Source organism: Trichechus manatus, unplaced genomic scaffold, assembly GCF_000243295.1.
Source record: "Trichechus manatus latirostris isolate Lorelei unplaced genomic scaffold, TriManLat1.0 scaffold00029, whole genome shotgun sequence".
Taxonomy (NCBI): Eukaryota; Metazoa; Chordata; class Mammalia; order Sirenia; family Trichechidae; genus Trichechus; species Trichechus manatus.
In genome coordinates this window covers 4,725,128-4,750,024 of record NW_004443965.1, presented here as the reverse complement: position 1 = coordinate 4,750,024, position 24,897 = coordinate 4,725,128, and the positions used below count along the sequence as shown (strand labels likewise).

The 24,897-nt window shown below is 36.4% G+C and overlaps 1 protein-coding gene across 7 annotated transcripts in view; it reads right to left on the bottom strand.

The window, feature by feature from the left end:
- The window catches only part of AP3B1 (adaptor related protein complex 3 subunit beta 1), a 279,061-nt gene that overhangs the window by 242,067 nt on the left and 12,097 nt on the right, over positions 1 to 24,897 (bottom strand). Inside the window, exons 1-3 of one of the 7 annotated variants that reach the window (XM_023729481.1) lie at positions 18,096 to 18,145; positions 8,249 to 8,284; positions 897 to 936 (exon numbers count right to left, since the gene is read on the bottom strand). The exons of 2 other annotated variants lie outside the window; for them this stretch is intronic. Coding sequence is in view for 1 of the 5 variants with exons in the window: in XM_023729480.1 (XP_023585248.1) it covers positions 14,337 to 14,380 (44 nt within the window). In the remaining 4 variants the exon portion in view is untranslated. Of the gene's footprint in view, positions 1 to 896; positions 937 to 1,774; positions 1,887 to 8,248; positions 8,285 to 14,336; positions 14,480 to 18,095; positions 18,146 to 24,897 lie in introns of those variants that run through there. 4 more of the 7 variants (XM_023729484.1, XM_023729482.1, XM_023729480.1 and 1 more) reach the window with 4 other exon arrangements.

The following is a 24,897-nucleotide window of genomic DNA, read 5'->3' as shown; positions in this document are numbered from 1 at the left end:
CATGAACTGTGAGTTTTCTAAGTAGACATGCCCATCAAGCAACGCCTTGGGAAAATTAATATGGCAGCAACATACGCAAATAAACTACAAAATAGAAATACCAGATAGAAAAAGATTGGGTAGCTAGTGTAATAATCCTGGAACAAGTAATAAAAATCTACATAAAGTGGTACAGAAAAAAGAAATGAGGATGGTCAAATTTCCAAAACAGAAATGATAAGGCTTGTAGATATGCGGGTTACAAGAGGAATTAAAGAGAACTCCCATGTGTCAGCATGGGAGAAGGTAATACCCATAATAACACACAACATGCAATTCACTATTTTTGGAAATTGGTAAGGAAAATATAAATCAATGAATAAAAATTATTTATAGACAGTATATCCATTATAGCAAGACAAAGAGAAAGCATAACCCAGCTCCCAGTGTAGATGAGTATAGCCATAAATTATTTCATCATTACAAAAATAATTTTTGAAATATATATAAACTCTGTGCTTACTCAAGAATGTAAATGACTATATCTTATTTTAGTATATAAAAGAAAAGGAAGCCTCTTAAATGACTGTTAAGAAAACTGACAGGAAACTAAGCTTCTAGTATTAAAAATTATAATTAACTACTTGCAGCAGTCATCAGTTTACAATCAGCAATCTGTTAGTGTCTACAACAAATTGCAGAAGAGGAAAAAAAAAATTTATTCCACATGGTTCTTTCATGCAACATGGTCCAATCACCAAAAAATAGCATGAGAAGCCCTTTCATCTCAGCAGAAGCTTAAAAGTAAGTCAGAAAAGCTTTTTCTACTACTTCAAATAGATAGCCTTAACAAGAATTCTCACTTTAATTCGATACAGTTTACAAATTTAGGTCTGTTTTAGGCAGTAAGCATTTACCAAGAAGGAATGGTCAATCAGGGGCTGTTACCAACTGTCACTGCAGTAAAAAATAAATAAAGTTAAGTACATTCTTTCCAAAAAAAATACAGGCAAGGAAATTTATTATGAAAAAAATTACTCTTACTTTTCAAATAGCTCATAAAATTAAATACAATAATTACCAGTAGTGGGAGATGAAAAAAATTAAATACTTAAAACACTTGCTTTTCTCTAATTAAAAAATACAGCTAGAAAATATATAAATAGTAGAGACAGCAATATATAAAAACTGTATCTGAGGATATACAACTACCAAATATTAGAATACTATAAATGTTTAAAAAAACTCAATTGCTGTGAGTCTATTCTGATTCATAGCAACCCTCAATGAGATGGATTGACACAGCAGCTGCAACAATGGGTTCAAACATAACAACAATTGTGAGGATGGCGCAGGATCGGGTAGCGTTTCATTCTGTTGCACATAGGGTCACTGTGATTCGGAACCAACACAAGGGCACCTAACAACAACAATAAATGTTTACACTACTGAATTTAGAATCCCTTCTTAAAACTTCTGACTGTCACATTACACAGATAACTGAAGAGCAAGAAAATTAATGGAACCAAACATATGTGATTTTTATTTTTTCTGCTACTTTTTGTTATTTTTTGGTAGTTTCCTATTTTATTTAATGGCCATGTATACTATTATAAAAGCAAAACCTAAAAGAAACAAACAAAAAAGTTACTGGGAGATAACAGAAAAAACTGAAGTAATTAGGTAGAAACTAAATACAATGAAAATGTGATCACACACATGCACACTCAAAAAGAGGAAAGTTCATTTTCCCCCTTTCTTTTCCTCAAGAGTTCTCCACTCATTGGAGTGTTACCTGAATAGAGAATTGAACAATGAAGAATGAAGTGTCAATATTCAAGACATCTCAGCCTCTAACCCCAGGCTTAATCTTATTCATGGCCTGGATGGAAACTTGGTTTGCACCTCTTAAACCCAGGATGCCAGAGTCTTCCTCCTAAACACCTTTAGGTCCTGACCCTCTCTCTCAAACTAAAAAATAAGAAAACAGTATCTCAATATTAAAGTCAAAGGTTTTGCTCCTCCTGTTTAACAGAAACACTAGTCTTCAACAACCAATATAAATTTCTTTTGTGTTAACACAGACAGAGAGTTAACAACTTTGAGGTTCACAGTAAAGAGCAAGAAAAATCCTAAGCACTGCTGATGTAATATTCAACTACTAACAGCACTGTCATAAAAACCTATAAAAAATTCTGACATAAACTACAGATTTCTCCCTAAATTTCTCTTTGGTTGTCACCAAAACAATAAAGATTTGGGAGAGTTACTAGCATAGCTTTGGTTTTCTTTCAAAATATACAGACTTCCACTGAGTCATTTTTTAGGTCTACCTCCTTACTTATAATAATATATACTCAAATATGACCCATTAATACGGATTACTATATAACATTAAAAATTAAAAAATCGTTTTTGCTAAACAACAAAATATCTGCTTAAAAATAACTCTTAAATAGCAACATTTTCACTGAATCTGTGCTGAAAACCACTACTTGTCTCAAATATAGTTTTCTATTTACCTAGTTACCTGCATGTAGCTTTCTGGTTTTGAGTATTGGAATACTGTTATGGATTTAATTGTGTCCCCCCCCCCCAAAATATGTGTTGTAAATCCTAATTCTATGCCTGTGATTATAATCCCATTTGGGTGTGGGTTGTCTTTGTTATGTTAATGAGGCAGGGTTGTCTTTGTTATGTTAATGAGGCAGGATTAATATAGGGTGTGTTTTGAGTCAATCTCTTACAAGATACAAAAAGAGTAGATGAGGCTTTCTTCCACTCAGTGGCTCAGAGGACAAGGAAAAGAGTGCTTAATTTCGAGGTCACAATTGTCACCTGATAACAGGAGCCTTGTCACATCTCCTCCTACACTTCTCATATGCACAGACAAGCTTCCATCCCCACACCTAGGATTCTTGTGTTGTACCTCTGAGGACTCTGGTTTGTGGGCAAAGACTATAAATAAAGACTTGCTACTTCTCTGAGGGTCCTAGGAAGAACCAGAATTCACTGCCTTCTTTGTGTAGAACTGTATGGTTCAATATGACTTGGTAGCCACAGCCACATATGGCTATTAAATACTGTTAAAAATTCAGTTCCTCAGTTGCACTGGACACATTTCAAGAGCTCAACAGTCACATGTAGCTAGTGATACCTACTATATTGGACAGCACAGATACAGAAACACTTCCATGGCTGCAAAAAGTTCTATTAGGCCAGGTATAGAGGGCCAGTGTCCCTGTCTTCCCCTTCTTGTAATCCCATTTTATCAGTCAATAAATTTTTGTAATAAAAAAAAGAGCAAAGCAGGACAAACAACAAAGCAGAGAGGGGAGAAGAAAGATACCAAGCCACATGAAGATCACCTAGGAGCAGAAGCTCAGAGAGACAAGGACCTTCCCCCAGACAGAACAGAGACAGAAAGACCTCCCCTAGAGCCAGTGTTCTGAATTTGGGCTTCTAGCCTCCTAAATTGTGAGAAAACAAATTTCGGATTGTTAAAGCCACCCACCTGAGGTATTTCTGTTATAGCAGCACTAGATAACTAAGACAGATAAACCAACTTTATTTTTACATAAATGACATCTTGTGGTGTTAAATGGTATAACTTGTCTTTCAAGCTCAAAATATTTGCCCATTTCTAGTTTCAAGGAACACAGAAAATGCATAATTGAATGGTTAAAGAAAATCTTATTATTATCAGAAAAGTCATTCTCATTTCAGGACCAGAATAAAGTAGAAACTATAATCAAAAAGTAAAAATTTACCAGTTACATATAAGAACTTAAGTGTCAGTACTTTTATGTAGTATAAATAACCTCTTTTTAAAAAATCTATAATCATAATACCATTAAAACTTACACTTCCTTTAAGGGCTATGTAAATTAAGGGAAATACTCCAGTCACAGACTTACGACTGTGTAGCACTGTACACTGTTAACACTGATACTCAAAATATTGCTCAAGAAAATCTCGTCTAAGAACCCATTACCAACCCACAAATTTTTGTTACTGATCCATGAGAAGATATATACAAAAACTGAGAGAAAACACATTTAGAAATTCTATTTATGAGCTCCAGCTACTCTCCCCAGCAAAGTGTGCTTGCTGAAATCTCTGCTTAGCTCTTTAATCTCTCAGCTGCTGTTATTCGGCTGAGTTTCATGGAATCGCGCCATGTGAAAGTATAGCCAATTCTCTGGAAGGAGTTTGTACACAGATTTTTGTGCTCCTTTTTGCTGGTTCCCATCTCTGTGATTTTTTTGCCCTTCAAGTTCTAGTCACTTTGGTATCCCTGAACTTCAACATCTCTCTCCTCAGACTAGTAAAATTGTCACTTTCTCCTTGGGCTCTACTCTTCCACATGACAATTTGGAAAATACACTCAAGGAAAACCTGGTGTGAATTAGGAGCCTGCTTTGTGTGCCTCTATTATTTCAAGGATCATGGTCCCTCATTCATGCCTGCACTGATTGATCTCTCCAGTGTCCAAGTTATCTTACATATTGTTTCCAGCTTTTATAGTTACTTTCTGTGGCAGATTTAGCCTGTTATAAATTATAGCATCATGGACAGATCTGGAAGTCCCTAGAGTCTATTCTGAACGTAGCAGCCAGAATAACCTTGTTGAATATATTAGATCATGGCTTCCCTCTATTCAAAACCACACAGTGGTTCTTATTTCATTCAGAGAAGCCTTGCTAAATACCCCAGGCTTTCAGTTAAAATCACAGAAGGGTCACAACTGAGGAGTAAGTATGATGCTCTAGGAGTATGAGAAAAACTAAAATAGACAAAAGTCCAAAAAAGCCTAAAACTGAGTTTCAGTAGGATCAAGATGATCTGCTGGTAATTCTATTTACCTGTCATTTAAAAAAAAACAAAAAAAAACGCAACCCTCTTTGGAAGACCATATCATCCAGACCCTCATCAATACATAAAACAACACATATAAAACATATATGTGTGTGTATAAACCTATAGATATATATTACATATTTCACTATATATATAGTGATTATTTCACTGTATATAGTGAAATGTATAAAACAAAACAAAACATTTGCCATTTCAACCATTTTTACTTGTATAATTTAGTGCCTTCACCAATTTTTTATTTTAAATTTCCAGCATCTGATCAAAATTTATGACATATGCTATAAACAGGAATAGATGACAAAAAGGAAGCAGGGAGGGAGGAAGGGAAGGAAGGAACAGGCCCATGGAAGATTCATATATTACAGTAATCAAACAGGGGCTTTAAAATAATTACAATTAATATGATCAGAAAAAGACAGACAAAATAGTTGAAAAAGAATTACAATAAGGAAGTGGAATCCATACAAAATAGGCAAATGGGCATTTAGAACTGAAAAATACAGTACCTGAAATTAAGAACTCACTGGTTAGGTTTAACAGCAGACTGGAAACAGCAGGACTAGTGAACTTGAAGGCAGGTACACAGAAAATATATAAATTAAAGCACAGAGAAATAAAAGAATGGAAACAGAACAGAGCATCAGAGACATGTGAGATGTAGCTAAAATATCTAATATACCTCTAACTGGAGTTCTAAAAGAGAGGAGAGAGAGATTGGGACAGAAGCAGTATTTCAAGAGATAATGGCTAAGGTTGGTTCCAAATAAATGAAAGACATAAACCCACATACTTAAAAATCTTAGCAAAGTAGGACAAACATAAAGAAAACTACATTAGGTATACCACAGTCAAACTGAAAACCAAGACCATGAGAAAAGTCTTAAAAGCATCAAAAGAAAAAAGACATTAAGGCAAGAGTCAGCAAACATTTTCTGTAAAGGGTCCAATGTTGTTGTTGCTGCATGCTGTCGAGTTGATTCCAACTCATAGTGACCCTACAAGACAGAGCAGAACTGCCCCATAGGGTTTCCAAGGAGCAGTTCGTGGATTCAAACTGCCAACCTTTTCGTTAGCAACCTGAGCTCTTAACCACTTCATCACTGGGGCTCCAAAGGGTCCAACAGTAAATATTTTAGGCTTTGCAGGTCATATAGTCTCTGTTACAACTACTAAACTCTGCTGTTGTAATATGAAAGCAGCCACAGACAACATGTAAATAAAGGGGAATGGCTGTGTTCCAATAAAACTTTATTTAATGAACAGGAGGGGGGTCACAGTTTACTGATCCCTGCCCTTAAAAGGACCAACAATAATACTGATAGTTGACTTTTCAACAGATATTATAAAGGCCAGAAAATAACAGAATAACTCTTTAAAGTGCCGAAAGAAAAAAAAAAAATGCTGATACAGAATTCTATACCCACTGAAAACATCCTTCAAAAATGAAGGTGAAATAAAGTGGCTTTTGGTGGAGAATCTGTTGCCAGCAGACCTGCATTATAATAACTACTAAAAGAGTTCCCTAAGCTAAAAATAGAGCCTTGGTGGCACAGCGGTTAAGAGCTCAGCAGTTCAAATCCACCAGCCGCTCCTTGGAAACCCTATGGGGCAGTTCTACTCTGTCCTATAGGGTCGCTATGAGTCAGAACTGACTCAACAGCACCTAACAACAAGCTAAAAATTATTCTATATGGAAGCACATAAGTAATGAAGAACACAAGAAAGAGTAAATATATGGATAAAGACAAATAGCAGTAATAACATCTTATGGGGCTTAAGAAATATGCAGAAATAAAATACATGAGAACAATAACACAAAGTGCAGAAGGGGAATAAGTGGAGCTAAACTGTTCTAAGGTTCTGGCATTGTTAGGGAAGTAGGAATATTACTAATGAAGATTAATTTACTTAAGGTCATAAATCAAGGATAAATACTGTACTCTCTAGAGCTGTACCACCCAATTATTTAATTTAAAATAAATAAAATTAAAAATTCAGTTCCTAGTCGCACTAGTCACATGTCAAGTGCTCAATAGCCACATGTGGCTGGTGGTTACTACACTGGACAGTACAGATACAGAACATTTCCATCATGGTGGAAAGTTCTTGATTATTCCAAAAGGAACTAAGAAAGGAGAAATAAAGGAACAAGGAATAAAGAATATACGGGACAAACAGAAAATAAAACAGCAACACAGCAGACATATTCAACTATATCAGAATTACATTAACATAAATAGACTCAACAGTTCTGTTCAAATGTACAGATAACATTTACCAAAATAGACTATATATGCTGGATAAGGCCTCAAAAAATTCCAAAGATCTAAAATCACATAGAATATGTAGAATCTAACTAGAAATCAGTAATAGAAAAATAACTATGAGATCCTCAGATGCTTAAAAATTAAGTAACGCACTTTAAATAACTTATGGGTCAAAGACGAAACCACCAGAAAAATTAGAAAATGTTTTTAAATGACTAATGAAACTGCAACATTTTACAACTTGTGGGATGTGGCTAAAGTAATATTTAGAAGTAAATTTATATTTCTAAATATAATAAAAGAGGATTGAAAACCAATGACCTAAGCTTTCATCTCAAGAAAGTAGAAAAAGAACAGCAAATAAAACCCAAAGTAGAAGGAAATAATAAAGAGGAAAATCCAATAAAACAGAAAGTAAACCATAATAGACAAAAATCAACAACTAGAAACAGGTATCTATTTCAAATAGGTTGTAATGAAGATTTAATGAGATAATCTGTGTAAAGCACCTGTAACTGGTAGACATTTATTTACTCAATACCCACTATGTGTCAGGAACTGTTCTAAGTACTGAGGTCCCTGATTTAATGGAACTTAAATTCTAAGACAAAATAGGAAGGAGGGGGTTAAGGAGTGACAGAGGGAGAGAAGGAGGCAAGCAGGCAGGGAGGAAGACCATGTAAGTAGTATGCAAAAATACAGGGTAATACGATAAAGAACCACTGGGTGTTCACAGATCTCAAAGGACAAGGAGCCAACCACAGGAATTATACAAAGGTACTAAGTCAGGAATGAGCTTAGATATATGAGGACCCAAAAGAAGATCTATAAAGGGTCTACAAATAAACGTTCTGTTTTCTCAAGTAGACTAAACTCCTTACAGACACATAACAGGCACACAATAAATATTAGTTGAAAGAATAAATGAATGCAGACAATGTATTAAACTTGTTCCTTAGAGGGATACAGAAAAACTCCAAACTTTCACTGGATTCTCAAAAGGGTCCAAGATATCAAAAAAGGTCAGAATCAGTCATACATCTTTCATTTGTACATATCATATACACATGTATTAAAGATCATAGTGTCATACATACATCACAGGAAGTTTCCATACTTACCAAGCTTCTTACCAATGTCCCTGCCTACTTGGTCTCCTGGTAAAAATTAAAAAAAAAAAAAAAAAAAAAACCCATTGTCATCAAGTCAATTCCAACTCGTAGTAACCCTAAAGGACACAGTAGACCCACAGGGTTTCCAAGGAACGGCTGGTGGATTCAAACTGCCAAGTTTTTGGTTAGCAGCCATAGCTCTTAACCACTGTGCCACAAGTGCTCCTGTTCTCTTGGCAGGCAGCAGGAACTATGTTCTACTTCTGCTCAGGAGATAAGGGAAATCTTACAGAATGTAACTAACCAGTTAAACCAGGTTTCCATTCTTTCCATTGCATCACCCAGGGAAGAATGTGACTGTTGTTGTTATGTGCTCACAGAACCCTACAAGACAGAGTAAAACTGTCCCATAGGGTTTTCTAGGCTGTAATCTTTACAGGAGAGATGGCCAGGTCTTTTCTCCCGATTCCAACTGCCAACCTTTTGGTTAGCAGCCAAGCACTTAACCATTGCACCACCAGGGCTCCTTAAGAATGTGACTGCTCATTCTTAAAGTTTTAAAGAAATTCTACAGAGCAGGTGAGCTAGTTGCATTTATATATACTGAGGCAAAAATTTATTGGATCAAGCCCAAAGTTCTTTTTCATTGTTTAAGAACACTATAAACCAAAAATGCCACTTTCTATAAATGATTTAAAAGATTGGGGGAGTCTGGAAAGCAATAAAAGGGGAAAAAAATCAATAAATATAAACACAGAAAGTTTTAAAATTTTTACAAAGAAAAAAAAACTCATGCCATAAACTAAGACAAAAAACAAAATAAAATGAATTTCAGATCCATATGACAGAAATGCTAATGTCCTTAAAATACAAAACACCCTTAACTGATCAATAAGCATTGATACAATAGAGAAATTGACAAAAGACATAGCAGACATTTCGCTGAAAGAATAAACCAATAACTATAAGGGAGAAGATTTAAATGTGCCCATATCTGTAAGTGTAGTAAAATTTTCACCTGTAAGACTGGCAAATATTATGTAACTTGATGGTACTCACTATGGGCAAATGTATGAGAAAAACAGATATTACTGCTGTGTACTGAGTTACACCTGGTATAACTCATCTAATTTAGCAACACCTATCATAATTTAAAATGTAGTAACATTTGACTTATAATTCTACCTTTAGGAATAAGAATTTATCTATTTTTTCCTACAAATAGATAAATTTGTACACATATGCACAAATTTATGTTGAAATGTTGCTTATATGCCACAAAAAGTAGTATCAATCAAATCACTTTCAATAAGGAGACTAATTAAACAAAGGGAATACAAGGGAGTATTACAGAGTGGTTAAAAAGACTGACATAGTTTCATAAGCAAATACTGAAAGACCGCTAAGACTTATTAAGTGAAAAGCAAGGTATATAGTTATATAAAAATAATAAATTGGCTTAATTTCTTTTTCCTAGAAGGATACATAAGAAGTTGTTCATTGTAGTTACCTCTGGGGTATGGGAATACGAGTTATAGCCTTTCTATATTAACAGCTGTTTTACCTCTAATATGTCTTGCATTTATAATACATAAATAACTTACTTAGGCAACCTGCTAGTGTTATTGTTTTCTACAGCTTATATAACACTATCTTATTTTAGCATCACAAAGTCACCATGAAGCATGTATGGCTATTATTATTCCTACTTAACGAAACTGAGGCTCAGAAAGTGTAAGGACTACATAAAAGTAGAAGATTATACAATATTTTAGGAAGTCTAAGATCATACAACATATAAATATATCATCATACAACTAGAGAATGGCAAAGTGATGAATTAAACCTGGGCCTTGTTTTGAAATCCAACATTTTTCCCATTTACCACACTATTGTCAATTTCTGCTCTAAAGTTGAGTATATTAGTACTATATCTCAAGAACCATAAATATCTTAAAAGAAGTAAAAATTCATGACCTACAGTGTCACTACACTTCCTCCCTAATCTATAATTTACCACAAGAAAAATTATTGTATTTTTCTCTTTTAAACTCAAAATTTTTTATGAAAAGAAAACTGATGACTGGAACCCTAATAAACACTAATTCTAATTATTCTCAATGGTAGTCTAAAACATCTGTAATACACTTCTGCATAAGTCAAAATAAATTTTATTTTCACTGACATTACTTTGACTGTATTTGGTTAACATTATCTCATGTAGATTCATCAGCTCAAAATTAATTAGTATCACAGAATAGTGTATTCCATCCAAACAATTCATCTTTGTTGGCTCCCACGCCTCACTGCTACTGGCATGCTACCATAATAGGGGGCATAGCGCCACAGTAACAGATGGGCATAGATACAGGCATGCCAAAGAGTCAGTTTGTGCATCAAGTCTGAATATTAACGTTAGATTTTCCTCCAAGAAATTCACAAACTACAGTAGAGTAAATATAAGTTTTCTACGACTGTGTTAAGAAGATATGCCAACTCAAAGCTAGATTAATTTTTTAATTCTTTAAAAAAAAAAAAAACTTTCCAAGGTCACAGAAGGCAAGTTTTCCATCTGATGAGTCTGGATGAGTTTGGACCAATTCCCTTCTGTGTAGGGAACTGAAGAAACCAATATGCAATCTCTACCTTAGATGAGTTTTGTCCTTGAATCACTTTAAAATCTCAGTAAAAAAGCTCAGTTTTTAAAAAGTCACATGGCCCCACCACGTTGCCTGATGGATAGCCCATGAAGGCTGTGTGGGCCTAGAAACACTGGAAAGGTTCTACAAATTCATGCTTGACGAGAATAAAATCTAAAAGTACAAACCACTGAAGTTTACACGATTATTTAAAAATTTCCCATCTGTTGAAAAACTCAAAAATATTTACTTATGAACTTACACATGTAGTTTTAAATTTTTGTATTAAAACTTTTTCATTTTCACTACAGGAATGAAAACAGTTTTAAAATACTAAGAATGCTAAAGAAGAAGAAAAAAATCATATGAGGTCACTATCATCCAAGATCATTTGTTAAGTAAAATACACAGTACCAACATAGATGGTAGTGTGTGTGTGTGTGTGTGTGTGTGTGTTATTTTATATAGTTATTATTGTCAAATAGGCAGAAGCTATTTATAAGAGCTATTCATTTCTAACTTTATTTACTTTTAACCTCAGCATTTTTACAACATATAATGTTAAATACAAGTCACCTATTTTGATTTTACTAAAACATATAAAAGTACAGTACTTGTAAAATCCCTATTGTCCTAATTCCTACTGAAGGTACCTGTACCTGTTGCTGTCGAGTCAATTCCGACTCATGGCGACCTTATAGCAACCAGTGAGCTCAATATTCAGAAGAGTATCCCAGACTTCTGGGTTTCAAGGACTAGATAAAATTTCAACAAAAATTCTGGATAATAACACAGAGTTCCCCACTTTTTACTTTGCCAAATAAAAATACAGCAAAAACTACCCTCTATCATTACCACTGTAGCCTTAGTGGCACAGTGGTTAAGAGCTCAGGCTGCTAACCAAAAGGCTGGCAGTTCGAATCCACTAGCCGCTCCTTGGAAACCCGATGGGGCAACTCTATTCTGTCCTATAGGGTCGCTGAGTCAGAATCAACTCGATGGCAACAAGTTTGGTTTTGTTTTTTATCATTACCGTTAATCCATAATAAAAAGTAGGAAGAACGTTTATATTCCTCTGACTACTAGTATAGTAGCTATTCGTATTCTTTCTTTCCAAAAAAAAAAAAAAAACCCAGTGCTATAGAGTCGATTCTGACTTACAGCGACCCCACAGGGTTTCCAAGGCTGTAAATCTCTATAGAAGAAGACCATCACAACTTTCTCTCACAGAGCCTCTGGTGGTTTTGAACTGCCAACCTTTTGGTTAGCAGTTGATTGCTTTAACCACTGTGCCACAGTAAACTGACTACTCAAATTATTTTGGAATAATGTTCGTTAAATATTATGTTTTTATTTTTTGCATTCCCGAATATTTTATATTAACCTTTCAATAACCACAAACACATCTCAAGAAAAGACTTCTGACAGAATTTGCTTAAATTTGATGAAAAGTGCATTTAGTCAAAGACAACTATGTATTGGCTCTCACCTCAATATATTCTCTCATACAGAGCTACAACCCTGATCTGTCTCAACTACAGTCCAACATCGTCAAGAAAAATATCCTTTCAGCTTCTCAAAATATATTCACCTCAGTCTTTCCCCATTTCAGTCAATAGTCCTAACATTCTTCCAGTAAGTCTTGAACCTTGAAGTCCTTGATTCCCATCTCCCTTTGCCCAAATCTAGTGAGTAACTAACATCACTCTCAATACCCTTCCTCTCCATACTCACTTACACCAAGTCTAAATCATTATCACATTACTCTTAGACTTTTCTAACAATCTCCTTTTTGATTCCTCTGTCTCCAGTTTCTTTTCTCCAATCTACTCTCCGTACAACGCCAAATTAATCTTCCCAAAACACCACTGCAATGATCATCTAAAATCATCTATTCCCATTCTTAGAATGGAAGATGAAGTCCAATTTCCTTCATGCGCTAGCAACTATCACTCGAATTTCCTTTTCTACTGTTTCTTTCTAGGAACTCTCCTCTTTATCCAAACTAGTTCACTTACTGCTGCTAAAAAAAATAAGCTAAGCCAGAATATTTACTTCCACCCTGGGTTTTTCCTACCAAGGATACCATTCATTCTTTTGAAATCCTTGTGACAAGGCTGAAATCAAAGTCCACCTTCCCTCCTTCAAACTCCTGTACTACTCCTTACTCAATCCATTTGACCCTAAGCAGATGCTAACTTTATAATATTTATTTTCTATGTTAGTATGCTGATAAAGACAATGTATGAAATAAAGTATATGAAAATGCTCTGCAAACTGATAAATGGATACATGACCCATGGAAACTGTTTTCAAAGAACAAATTTAAGAGTCCTGGAGTTCCAAAGCCACAGAAGCATGAGGAAATAGTCCCCATGAGCTCAGACAACATGAGAAATGGTCCTCTATGTTAGAAACTAAGAGACCTTCTAAATAATTACATGTCTTGTATCACAGTAAGACTCAAAAAAGGGGGAAAAGTACAAGTATGTGGGCGTGTAGTGCTATAAAAATTGAAGCTGTGATAAAGAGTAAACCTAAGAGTATTTGGATAGGACAGTAATAGGATGTGAAACTTGATGGGGTAAAGAAGCAACCCATATAAGAAGACATTTAGAGTTAATGTGATTCAGAATCACAATAGTGAACAAAAGAGCTTTGTATGTACTTAGTGCAAATAATTAGCCAAAAGAGGCCTGGGTTAAATGGGGCCTGAAGATCTCTTTTTTTTTTTTTTGGCAGGGGGGTTGCTTAAGGAAGAGAGGAAAGAGACTAAAGTACAGGAGCAACAGGCCCCTTAAGAATGGTGATGTTGAACACATGGGATTTAGACTTGATTTTGTCACCTAGGTTCAACAGGCAGGACAGAAGACAGGTTCTAAAAAGTTACTAGGAAGACTGGGAGTCTTACAAATTTTTGAGGCATATAGAGGAAAGGGCTAGAAACCCATTGAAAATAAAAGTATTATATAAATATAAGGTATTATTATTACAATAATAACATTGGTTTGTATCCCCCAAGCCAAGAACAGAGTCTACACAGAGTAGCCACTCCATAAAGGTTGACAATTATGGTGATGGTGGTACTAGATGGAGTGGCAGGGATGAATAGTAACAGTAACTGTTATTGTCTCCAACAATTACTTAGGCATATTTATGTGCTGTTCTGTTCCCCAACTTTAATCTAAGGGAGGAATTCAGCTATTCCTAACATAAAGCACAGTTTTAAACTTTTTAATAAGGAAAAGGAAAAATAAATGAAATTAAAGAGTAAAAGGTTAATACCCAAAATACATGCCACAAAGTTCCACACACATGCTAGTCACAGACCTCAAATTTCACTCTAAGTTTTCTAGCAGTCATCATGTAAAGTTAACAATCAATGATTCATAATTCAATAAAAAGGATCTCATTATTTCTGATACTAGACTCAAAGAGAAATGTTTTCATGCACCCACATATAAAACATCCTCAAAAATAACCACCACTGGGAGATGATCATGGCAGCTCAGACTGGTCAAGGGGCCCTGAGGAAGGTGGTCTCGGGATGCCATCTGAAGTCGGCGACAGCAGCTGGAGCCCCGGCTCCGGTGCAGAGTCCTGTGCGGAACTTTAGATATTTAGCTTCCTGTGGTATACTGATGAGCAGAACTCTTCCACTACATACCTCAGTCATGTCTAAGGAGACACATGCAAGAACTTTCTTCAAAATCATTGCACCACTAATAAACAAGAGAATATTCAGAGAAGAGAATACTAGCGCATCCTGTACAGATGAGAGACTTTTCAATCATTTGGAGACTATTTGGCATTTTAGCCCAGGTCTTCCTGACTACCCAAGAACTTGTGCCTTAGATTTTTCAGTTTCGTTTGAATTTCCCTCACTTCTACACTCTCAGCTTGCCACACTCTTTGATGAAGTTGTAAAGCAGATGGTGGCTGCCTTTGAAAGAAGAGCATGTAAGCTGTGTGGTCCAGAAACAAATATACCTTGGGAATTAATACTTCATGAAGTTCATCACACGTAAAGGGAAAAAAGAATTGGTGTCACCTATTTATAACTTGGTTCACTTTTAGAAGTGTGTTTTCATAATTTGCTTTCAGAAGTCAGAAAGCATTTGCTAAACCCAGTTTTAATTATAAACCTGCACTGTTGAAAATTTGCACATAGAGTATGGAACAATGTATACATAGATTTCTTCAATCAAGTATAATTCCAAATATTATGTACATTAGCATGTTACGCATTTACAATGGGATGTCATCACTATTGCTAGAATACTGACATCACTCTCAGAAGAAACTGAAACTGTAAATTTAAGTCTTTTAATTATCTACCTGAGATTAGATGACATACTCATGCAGTATGGCTTATATTAACCATATCACATTTAAGTTATTAAATTTAGATATTTGTAACTTATTACTTCATGGGTTAGGATATTTGAGTAATTATCAGATATTTAAAGCAAAACTTTGACTTAAAAAAATACTGTTTATGAAGGCTAGTGGGCACTTCTGATATTTTTAAATTGTTCTTTTGTGTGGTAGTAGAGAATTCAGTGCTGTAGTGAGGTTAGTGCCCAGATGAAGAGAGTATTTTTCTTGGTGAGTGGTCCAGAACTTTAAGCTACTTTTCTAGTGGTTTGCAGCCTTGTCCTGCTTACTTTGGTGGCTCTTTCAATAATGCTAATTGTGTCAAATTTTGTCTACAGCAGTAGGCAATAGATGAAGATACACTGATGTCTCCAGCACTATACATCCCTTTTTCTATTTATTACCTGTACTCACTTCCAATAATGTATTTCAAACTGGTATTTTTTTTTAAACAAATCAATGTAAGGACTGAAGTGGTAACTTCATAAAGTTAATTTGTTTATTTTTTGAATAGTTACTTGGTTAAATATTTTACATTGTTTCCATGTATATTTATATAGACATTATAAAGTTTAATTACAGCATTTCATCTTAAACACTTTAAACAAGAGATGGACAAACCTGGGCAAAATTTAATCTTCCTTTAATCAATAGTGATCTCCTTCCCTCTCCATACCCAGCAACCCTCTGGCACTACACTTCTAATCACAGTGCTATTAACTTTTATTTCCTCAGATCAACAAGGGGTTGCAATAATTAGTTCCCTACATAAACGCATGTACACATGAATTTTTTTCAGTAAATGTTTTGAGTACCTGCTATCTGCCAGACACTAGGTATACAGTGGTGACAGACTCAATACAGTCTTTACAGTTATAGATGAGGTACTTGCCCATAAGTAGCTTGTATATATTCAGTGCCCTCTAATCTGTTGACCACAGTCCTTGTTTCTAACTACTCCAACCAGATTGCCAAAGCAAAGGCATTGTAGGTGCAGGTTTTCGAGTGACTTTTTAACTTGATAGATATTTCCTTCTATTTCTGTCCAGGCTAGGTAGTGCAAGATTACTTGCCTCAATGTCTAATTTATACCACCAAACCTCTAAGCAGCAGCTTCAGGGTAATACGGAGGAGCACACCAGAATTACTTCCCACCTACAGCAGGTCCAGATTATATAGCTACAAGAAACACTTAATAGGTCTTTGCACAGGTGAAAATAAAAACCGTATTTACTGTTACACAAGATTCTGTCCCTTAAATGTATAATCTAGTGAATCTAGAAAGCAACAGATTACATCTTGCCCCCAACATGCACACCCAGGTAATGTTTTAAAAGTCAGTCAAGCTTCCATACTATATTATAAAGATCAAGTACAGTGAACTGGAAATGATGCTGTTTATGTTTAAAAAATAAAAAGTGAAGCCATTGGACTGTGAAAAATAATAATAATAATAACCACCATTAAAGTTAGCTATCCCTATCCATTCTTGCTGTTGTCATCCCTCACTCCCTCACTCAATTAAGACTTTTTAGCCATTGGCTATTATTCTAAGTGATTTCAACATCAGGAGATTCACCTAGTACCCTGATCTCTAAGTTTCTTGGACTAATCATAATCATTTTCATGAAGAATGATTTTCACTTCCAAGCAACTTTCAGCAATTCACTCCCACAGCCACACCCTAAACCAGAAATTGTTCGATCTCTGAAATATTAAATTCATACAACTCTCTGATCAGTCTCCTATCCTTTTAGTATTCCCACTCCATTACTCCCACTACACCTGTTCTTTTAACTTTAAAGACTTCTAGCCCCAAGCCTTCTTCTGTTTCCTATCAGCCCCCTACTATCTTTACTTCTTTCCCACTCCAGCTTAGACATCATGCTTAATTACCTCAACTTTCTTATCAATATCCTAAACTTCTTTGCTAAACTGTCATTGCACATCACCAGCCTAGCAAAACCTCAATCCTGCATCATCTGAAGACCATTTTTTTCACATCTATACACAGACTGCGGAGTACTGCTAGACAAAAAGTTCATGACCAATCAGCCTGCTGGCAATATAAATCAGTGGCCTAAAATCTCAAGTAGGGAAGCCCTCGATCGCATCCTCTTAGTGACAGCTTTTTCCGCCAGCAGTCCTTCCCATTTTCTCTAGCAGCTACTTCAGTCCTCTCCTCAAACTTTTATCCCTGCCACTTCCCTCTCCCACTCTCTAACCATTTCTCCCTCTCATTAGCAGAGAACTATCCAACCTCCAAAACCATCTCTTCCTCCTTTTCTCTGTTGTGCTCTGGATCCCCTGTCTCTTGTATTTTCTAACACTCTTCTCTACTGCCTTCTTCCAGTCAGTGCATAAGCATGCTCAACTCTCTCCAACCATTAAAAAAAAGCTCCTTAAACTTCATGTCTCCCTACAATCACCATCCTTTCTCCTCTCCCTGACAACCAGGAGTTCTTTGGAGAAATGGTCTTCTTTTATTCACTTCTCACCCATTCCTCAATCCACTGCAATCTAATTTCCACACTCAACATTCCCTGACTCTACTGTCTCTATCACCAGAGTCACCAACAACTGCCTTACCACTAAATCCAATAAACACTTCCCCCACAACAACTAGAAAGATTAGATAAGAAGCTTAGGGGGCAGTGAGTTTATCTTAATGGTAGAGGAATAATTTGGAAAAGGGCAGAAGGACAGGTTGTACAACTTGAAGAATGTAATCAATGTGACTTAATTGTACATGTAGAAATTGTGTATAAATTTACAACAAAAAAAAATTTCTATTAAAAAAAAAAACCACTTCCCCAACCTTATTTTATGTGACTACTCACCAGCAGCTAGCACTGCTGACCACTTAACTCCTTCTTGAAACACTGTCTTCTTTTGATTTCTGTTAAAGTAAAACATACATAGCCCTCTTCTTTTAGGAAAAATGAGAAATGTATTCCTTAAGAATAGACAGTTTCAAAGCAACAGACTGTCAGTAAGACTGAAGTTTAAATAAAAAGTTTTAAAGCAAATACATTTTTATTCCCTTACACTATAATCATTGTTCCCAAGTCCCTAATAACCATGCAGAAGAATTCACCTAGTGCTTATTAATTTCATTTATTTTTCTATGGTACACATTAAAGACACGTTATGTAATTTAGTTGTTTCAAATGCTCGTGAAATATTATTTGGAAAATCAATAGTGTGAAATAATTTAAAACATAAAACAATGGTTAATGTGCAAATTAACGATTCTAAAATTTTAAGAGTTGATAGAAAGGATTCAGTATAAGCCTAGTAAACTGTCCTTAAAAATACATTGTATAAAAATAAAACAAAACAAAATCTTTAAAAAAGCTCAATTGATATTAATGGTGTTATGATGATAACTATTGTGCTTACTATGTATCAGGCACTGTTAACTGTAATTCTTTTAATTCTCACAATAATTATCATGAAACCCAAACCCGTTGCCATAGAGTCGATTCCGACTCATGGTCACTCCATAGGACAGAGTAGAACTGCCCCATAGGGTTTCCAAGGAGCAGCTGGTGGATTCCAACTGCCAGCCTTTTGGTTAGCAGCCAAACTCTTAACCACTATGCCACCAGGGCTCCATAATTATCATACTCATTCCCATTTTGCAGACGAGGACACTAAGGGCATAGAGTGGTAAAGTAACCTGCCCAAGTACCATTTATTAACTGTCACAAGTTTTCACACCCAGATAGAGTGACTCCAGAGTCAGTGTGCTTAACCATTACACATACTGCTTCAATGTACCACAATGAGCAATTTACATGTCATCTTCCTCATACAGAAGCAGGAAGTGGATTTGGCTCTTTTCCTCAATCTTAAACACAACACAAAAGCTCTGTTTGCATAATCAACGTCGACCATTTCCCCAAATTGCATTCTCTGGGTTTTCTCTCTTTTCTCAGTCTTCTAAGTGAGCTCCAATTCTCCCACTCCCTTCAATGCTGACTTTACCAAAATTCTTCCTTGGCCTTTTCCTCACATACCCCACAGTTTCCCTCCTAATTAGCATCAAGTATCATCTATCAACTGACTCCCAAATCTGTATCTCCAGCCCAGGTATCTCTCCTGAGTACCACATCCATGAATCTAACTGCTTACTGGATGCCCAACTATCATCTCAAACTCCACAGATCCAAAACCAAACTCAACACTTGCTCTCCTCACTCCAAACTTGCTCCATCTTCTGTGTTTCCAGTCTCCAATGTTAGAGAACACCAACATCATTCACACATTTTTCCAACCCAAAACCTTAAAAACCAAACCAGTTGCCATCGAGTCGATTCTAACTTATAGCAACCCTATAGGACAGAGTAGAACTGCTCCATAGGGTTTCCAAGGAGCAGCTGGTGGATTCCAACTGCTGACCTTTTGGTTAGCAGCCAAGCTCTTAACCACTGCGCCACCAGGGCTCCTCCAAAACCTTAGGTGTAAAAAAAAAAAAACCATCCCACAAAACTTAGATGCAGTCAGAGTGATCTTTCAAAAATATAAATCTCATAATGTTGCTCCTCTACCTAAAATCCTCTGGTAGCTCTTGCTGTGCAAACCTTCATGATAAAGCACAACTTTCTGAGCATGGTATACAACACCCTTCATAACATGGACCCTGCTTACCTATCAACCACTTTCACCAGTCCCTCATTTTCCCCTACCTCTGTGTTCCACCCATATTGAACTTCTCCTTGTTTGCCAAATAAGCCACATTCTCCCTTGCCTCTAAACCAGCAGTGTTCAACAGAATTTTCTTCAATAATGGAAATGTTCTTTGTCTGTACTGTCCAATACAGTAACTGCTAGCTACGTTAAGTATATGAAATGTGGCTAGTGTGACTGAGAAATCGAATTTTTATTTATTTTAATTAAATTTAATTTAAATAATGACACTGACTAGTGGCTACTGTATTGGACAGCAAAGCTCTAAACGTATGCATATGCTATTCCCTTTGCCTACAGCCCTCAGTACCCTTCCCCGTATCACCTCCACTTAACTGGGTAACTCCTATACATCCTCTAGATCATCAGCTTACCCATTTACCCATTACTTTACCTAAGAAGCCTTCCCAAACCCACCAAGTCTGTATTACAGTTAGGTTCCCCACCCCCCATTAGGTGTTCTCAAAGCATCACATACTTCCCTTAGAACAGCCTATCTCATACTGTATTTTACTTCCTATTTGCTTATGTATATCCCCCACTAGACCTGAGCTTCATAAAAGCAGGCACCCTGTTCAATGTGTCTACTGTTTTATTTCAATGTCTAGCATGTATTTGTTGAAGGATAAACAAATGAAAAAATTAATCAGTTAATTGATAGAAAAGGGTTCATTACAGGAAAAATATACATATCACATAACTGTCTTATCTATCTCCCTCCTCTAAATTCCCTTTGAAAATATTTCAAGGTGCAATACACAGTCTCTCTCATTTCATATGAGCCTTTGTGAGCAGCTGAAAGATGCTTTGGATTATTCAGAACCTGCTCTTTAGATACAACCTAAATTTCCAATGGAGTCCCTGGGTAGTGCAAATTGTTAACATACTCGGCTATTAATAAAAGGTTGGAGGTTCAAGTCCACCCAGAGGTGCCTCGGAAAAAAGGTCTGGTGATCTACTTCCAAAAAAATCTGCCACTGAAAACCCTATGGAGCACAGGTCTACTCTACACACATGGGGTCACCATGAGTCAAAGCCCATTCTACAGCAACTGGCTTGTTTGTTGTTTTAAATTTCCAATAGTACATTTACTCAATGGAACCTTAGGGTATCTTTCAATTTAACAAATTTTAATTCAGTGTTACCTACCAGAGAGTGTGGTAGTGTCATGGATTGAATTATGTCTCCCCAAAAATATCTGTCAACTTGGCTGGGTCACGATTCCCAATACTGTATGATTGTGTACCATTTTGTAATCTGATATGATTTCCTTACGTGTTGTAAACTCTATCACTATGATGTAATAAGACGGATTAGCGGCAGTTATACTGATGAGGTATACAAGATTGGGCAGGGTCTTAAGCCAATCTCTTTTGAGATATAAAGGAGAGAAGCAAGCAGAGACACATGGGAACCTCACACCACCAAGAAAGCAGTGCCGGGAGCAGAGGGCGTCCTTTGGACCTGAGGTTCCTGCACCGAGAAGCTCCCAGACCAAGAGAAGATTGATGACACGGACTTTCCTCCAGAGCCAACGGAGAAAGCATTCCCCTGGAGCTGACGCACTGAATTTGGACTTGTAGCCTACTGGACTGTGAGAGAATAAACTTCTTTTTGTTAAAGCCGTCCATTTGTGGTATTTCTGTTATAGCAGCACTAGATAACTAAGACAGGCAGGCATTAGGGTTATAAAGGTGAATGTTCACAAAAAGACCAATAACATGCAAAACGTTAACTTTAAACTGTTTAAACAGAAGGTACAGAATCATATAAAAAGTATGTTTAAAAAAATTTCAACAGTAATTGTGTTTGCATGATGGAAATAGTGATTTTTTTCTCTTCTATTTTTCCATAGTTTACAAATTTCCTATATGATAAGAATGTGCACATTTCAACTTTTTTTAAATTAAAATATACCAAAAAAATTTTTTTAATGGAACTCTTCATTTCCTGAGAACAAAGGCAAAGACAATTATACACTGGTATGTGTGCAAACCCCCCTGGGTCAGGGCTACTATCCAACATCATTATTCATTCTTTTTTACATTATTCTTTTTATTTATGTAGTTAATAAGGTCCTATTCTATACAAGATACTACTTAAATCCTTTAGTTGGTGTTAGCTATATAATTTCATTTGTATACTATAGTTGTTTAATTTTTCTAATAGTTTAGTGCTTCTCCCAAGATACTGGTTTAATTACAATTTGTCCTAAAAGGATAATCACTTTAAGAACAAGCTACATATATTAGTAAATAAAAATCAGAATTAGAAAAGTCATATTACACTACAAAAGCACACAGCTTTGCTTTAAAATACACAGTGTATACATGCAAAAGAAAAAAAGACTGGGAGATAAACATTGTGTTAATTAACTGATTCTCTCTGGGTGTTGAAATTAGGGCTTCTTTTTAAGCTAATTTGTAATTGCTAAATCTTCTATAATGAAAAAGGGATATCAATCCAGTAATTCTCTGTTGCATCATCAATTTTTCCTCCTCTACTTGATTAGTTGGTTCTGTCAGCAAATAAAATATAGTTTCTCTCATCTTAAAAGACAAAAACAAAAATCCCTTGACCTAACATGCCCCTCCAGTTACCAGTCCATTTCTCTGCTCCCTTATAAACTAATACAAACTAACTATAATTCCTCTTATTTCTCTGTCGGACCCAGTCCAATCAAGATTTCAGCCCCACCATTCCAGTGGTTACGAGCTTGGCTGCTAACTAAAAGGTTGGCAGTTCGAATTCATCAGTCACTCCTTGGAAACCCTATGGGGTACTTCTACTCTGTCCTACAGGGTCGCTATCAGTCGGAATTAACTCGATGGCAATGGGTTTTGGTTTTTACTCCACCTAAACCACTTGTAAGATCACCAAAAGTCCCTACATTGACAAATCCAAAAGTCATTTCTCAGTAATCATCTTACTTTGCCTACTGTATTATTTGACACACTCCAGGAGTACCCCAGGCCTTAATGTTCTGACCTCTTCTCTTTCCACACTCACACCCTTGGTGTCTCATTCAATCCTATGGTGTTTAATACCAACTATACGCTGATGTCTCCCAAGTTTTTATCTCTAGCCTGACTCTTTCCCTAAGCACCAGACTTATACATCCAAATGTCTATTCAATATCTCATAGACATCTCAAACATTACAGACCCAAGCTCCTCATCTCCCCCACCCTTTATAGACAATAAAAACAAACTCCTTCTCACAGTCTTCTTCATTTGTCTCCTTCATTTTAGTTGATGGCAATTCCAAACTTCAAGATGTTTAGGTAAAAAGTCTTGTGTCCATCTTTGATATCTTTTTCTCTCACACATCATATCCAAATGATCCAGAAAATCTTGTTGGCTCTATCTTCAAAATATATCCAGTATTCAACCATTTCTCCATACCACCACCACTCTGATTCAAGTCTTCGTATTTTTTTGCCTGATTTACTGCAACAGTCTCCTCGCTGGCCTCCTGGCCATAGATCTACAGTCTATTTCTAGTTCAGCCTGCATGTTGTTGCTATTGTTAGCTGCCATCTGACTTGTCCCCAAATTATGGCAACACCATGAACAAAAGAATGAAATGGTGTCCAGCCCTATGCAATACCCATGATTAGTTGCGGACCAGACCTTTTGTGATCCATAAGGTTTTACTGGCTGATTTTCAGAAGTAGATCACCAGGCCTTTCCTCCTAGTCCATCTTAGTCTGGAAGCGCTGCTAAAACCTGCTCAGTATCAAAGCAACATGCACGCCTCCACTGACAGGCGTAGTGGTTGCACATAAGGTGTACTGGCTGGGAATTAAACCCAGGACTCCCACATGGAAGATGAGAATCCTAACCCTGAACCACCTTCCCCCTTTCAACACAAACAGCAATCCTTTTAAAGGTAAACTGTATCATCTCACACTTCTGCTCAAAACCCTCCAATGGCTTCCTTTTTCACTCAGAGAAACCAAAGTCCTTATTACAATGATTTACAAGGCTCCGTACAATCTGGCTCCCACTTTGTACCCAATCTCTTACCTCTCTGACTTCATCTTCTATGAACATCCCTCTTGCTTCATTCATTCTCCTTCAGCCACACTAGACTCCTTGTTGATACAAAGATTGGAAATTCTCCTGCCTGAGCACTTGCTACTGCCTTTAACTGAATACTCTTCCCCCAGATATCTGCATGTCACTCTCTCGCCCCTTCAGGTCTACGCTTCATTAACAACTTCTCAAGGACCCTCTCCTTACCCTGCTATTTCAAACTTCAACCCCACTCCTAATGCCCTTTCCCTTTCTCTGCCTTATTTTTCTTCACAACACTCCTTGTCATCAAATGCCATATACTGAATTTTTTATTGCCTGTCTTCCTTCCACTAGAATAAACTCAATCAGAGGAGGGATTTTGTCCACTGCTTAATCCTCAACATCAAGAACAGTGTCTAGCATACATAAGGCACTCATATTTTTTAAATCAATAAATTATTTTCATATTTTTTTAAGTTACTGAAAAAAACAGTAGAAGTGAACCAGTCCAAGAACCCCACAGACATCCCTTCATGAAGAGGGAAATAAATCTGACAAACAATAGGCACTTAATATTTACTGACTAACCACCACCACTTAACCAAGACATAGTCACAGAAGCTTCACAGACACATCCAAACTCCCTGAGAGACCGAGTTACTGGGCTGAGGGCTGGGGACCACGGTCTCAGGGGACATCTAGCTCAATTGGCATGACATAGTTTATAAAGAAAATGTTCTAAATCCTACTTTGGTGAGTAGAGTCTGGGGTCTTAAAAGCCTGTGAGCAGCCACCTAAGATACATCTACTGATGTCACCCCGCCTGGAGCAAAGATGAATGAAGAAAACCAAAGACACAAGGGAAAGATTAGTCAAAGGACTAATGGACCACAACTACCACAGCCTCCACCAGACTGAGTCCAGCACAACT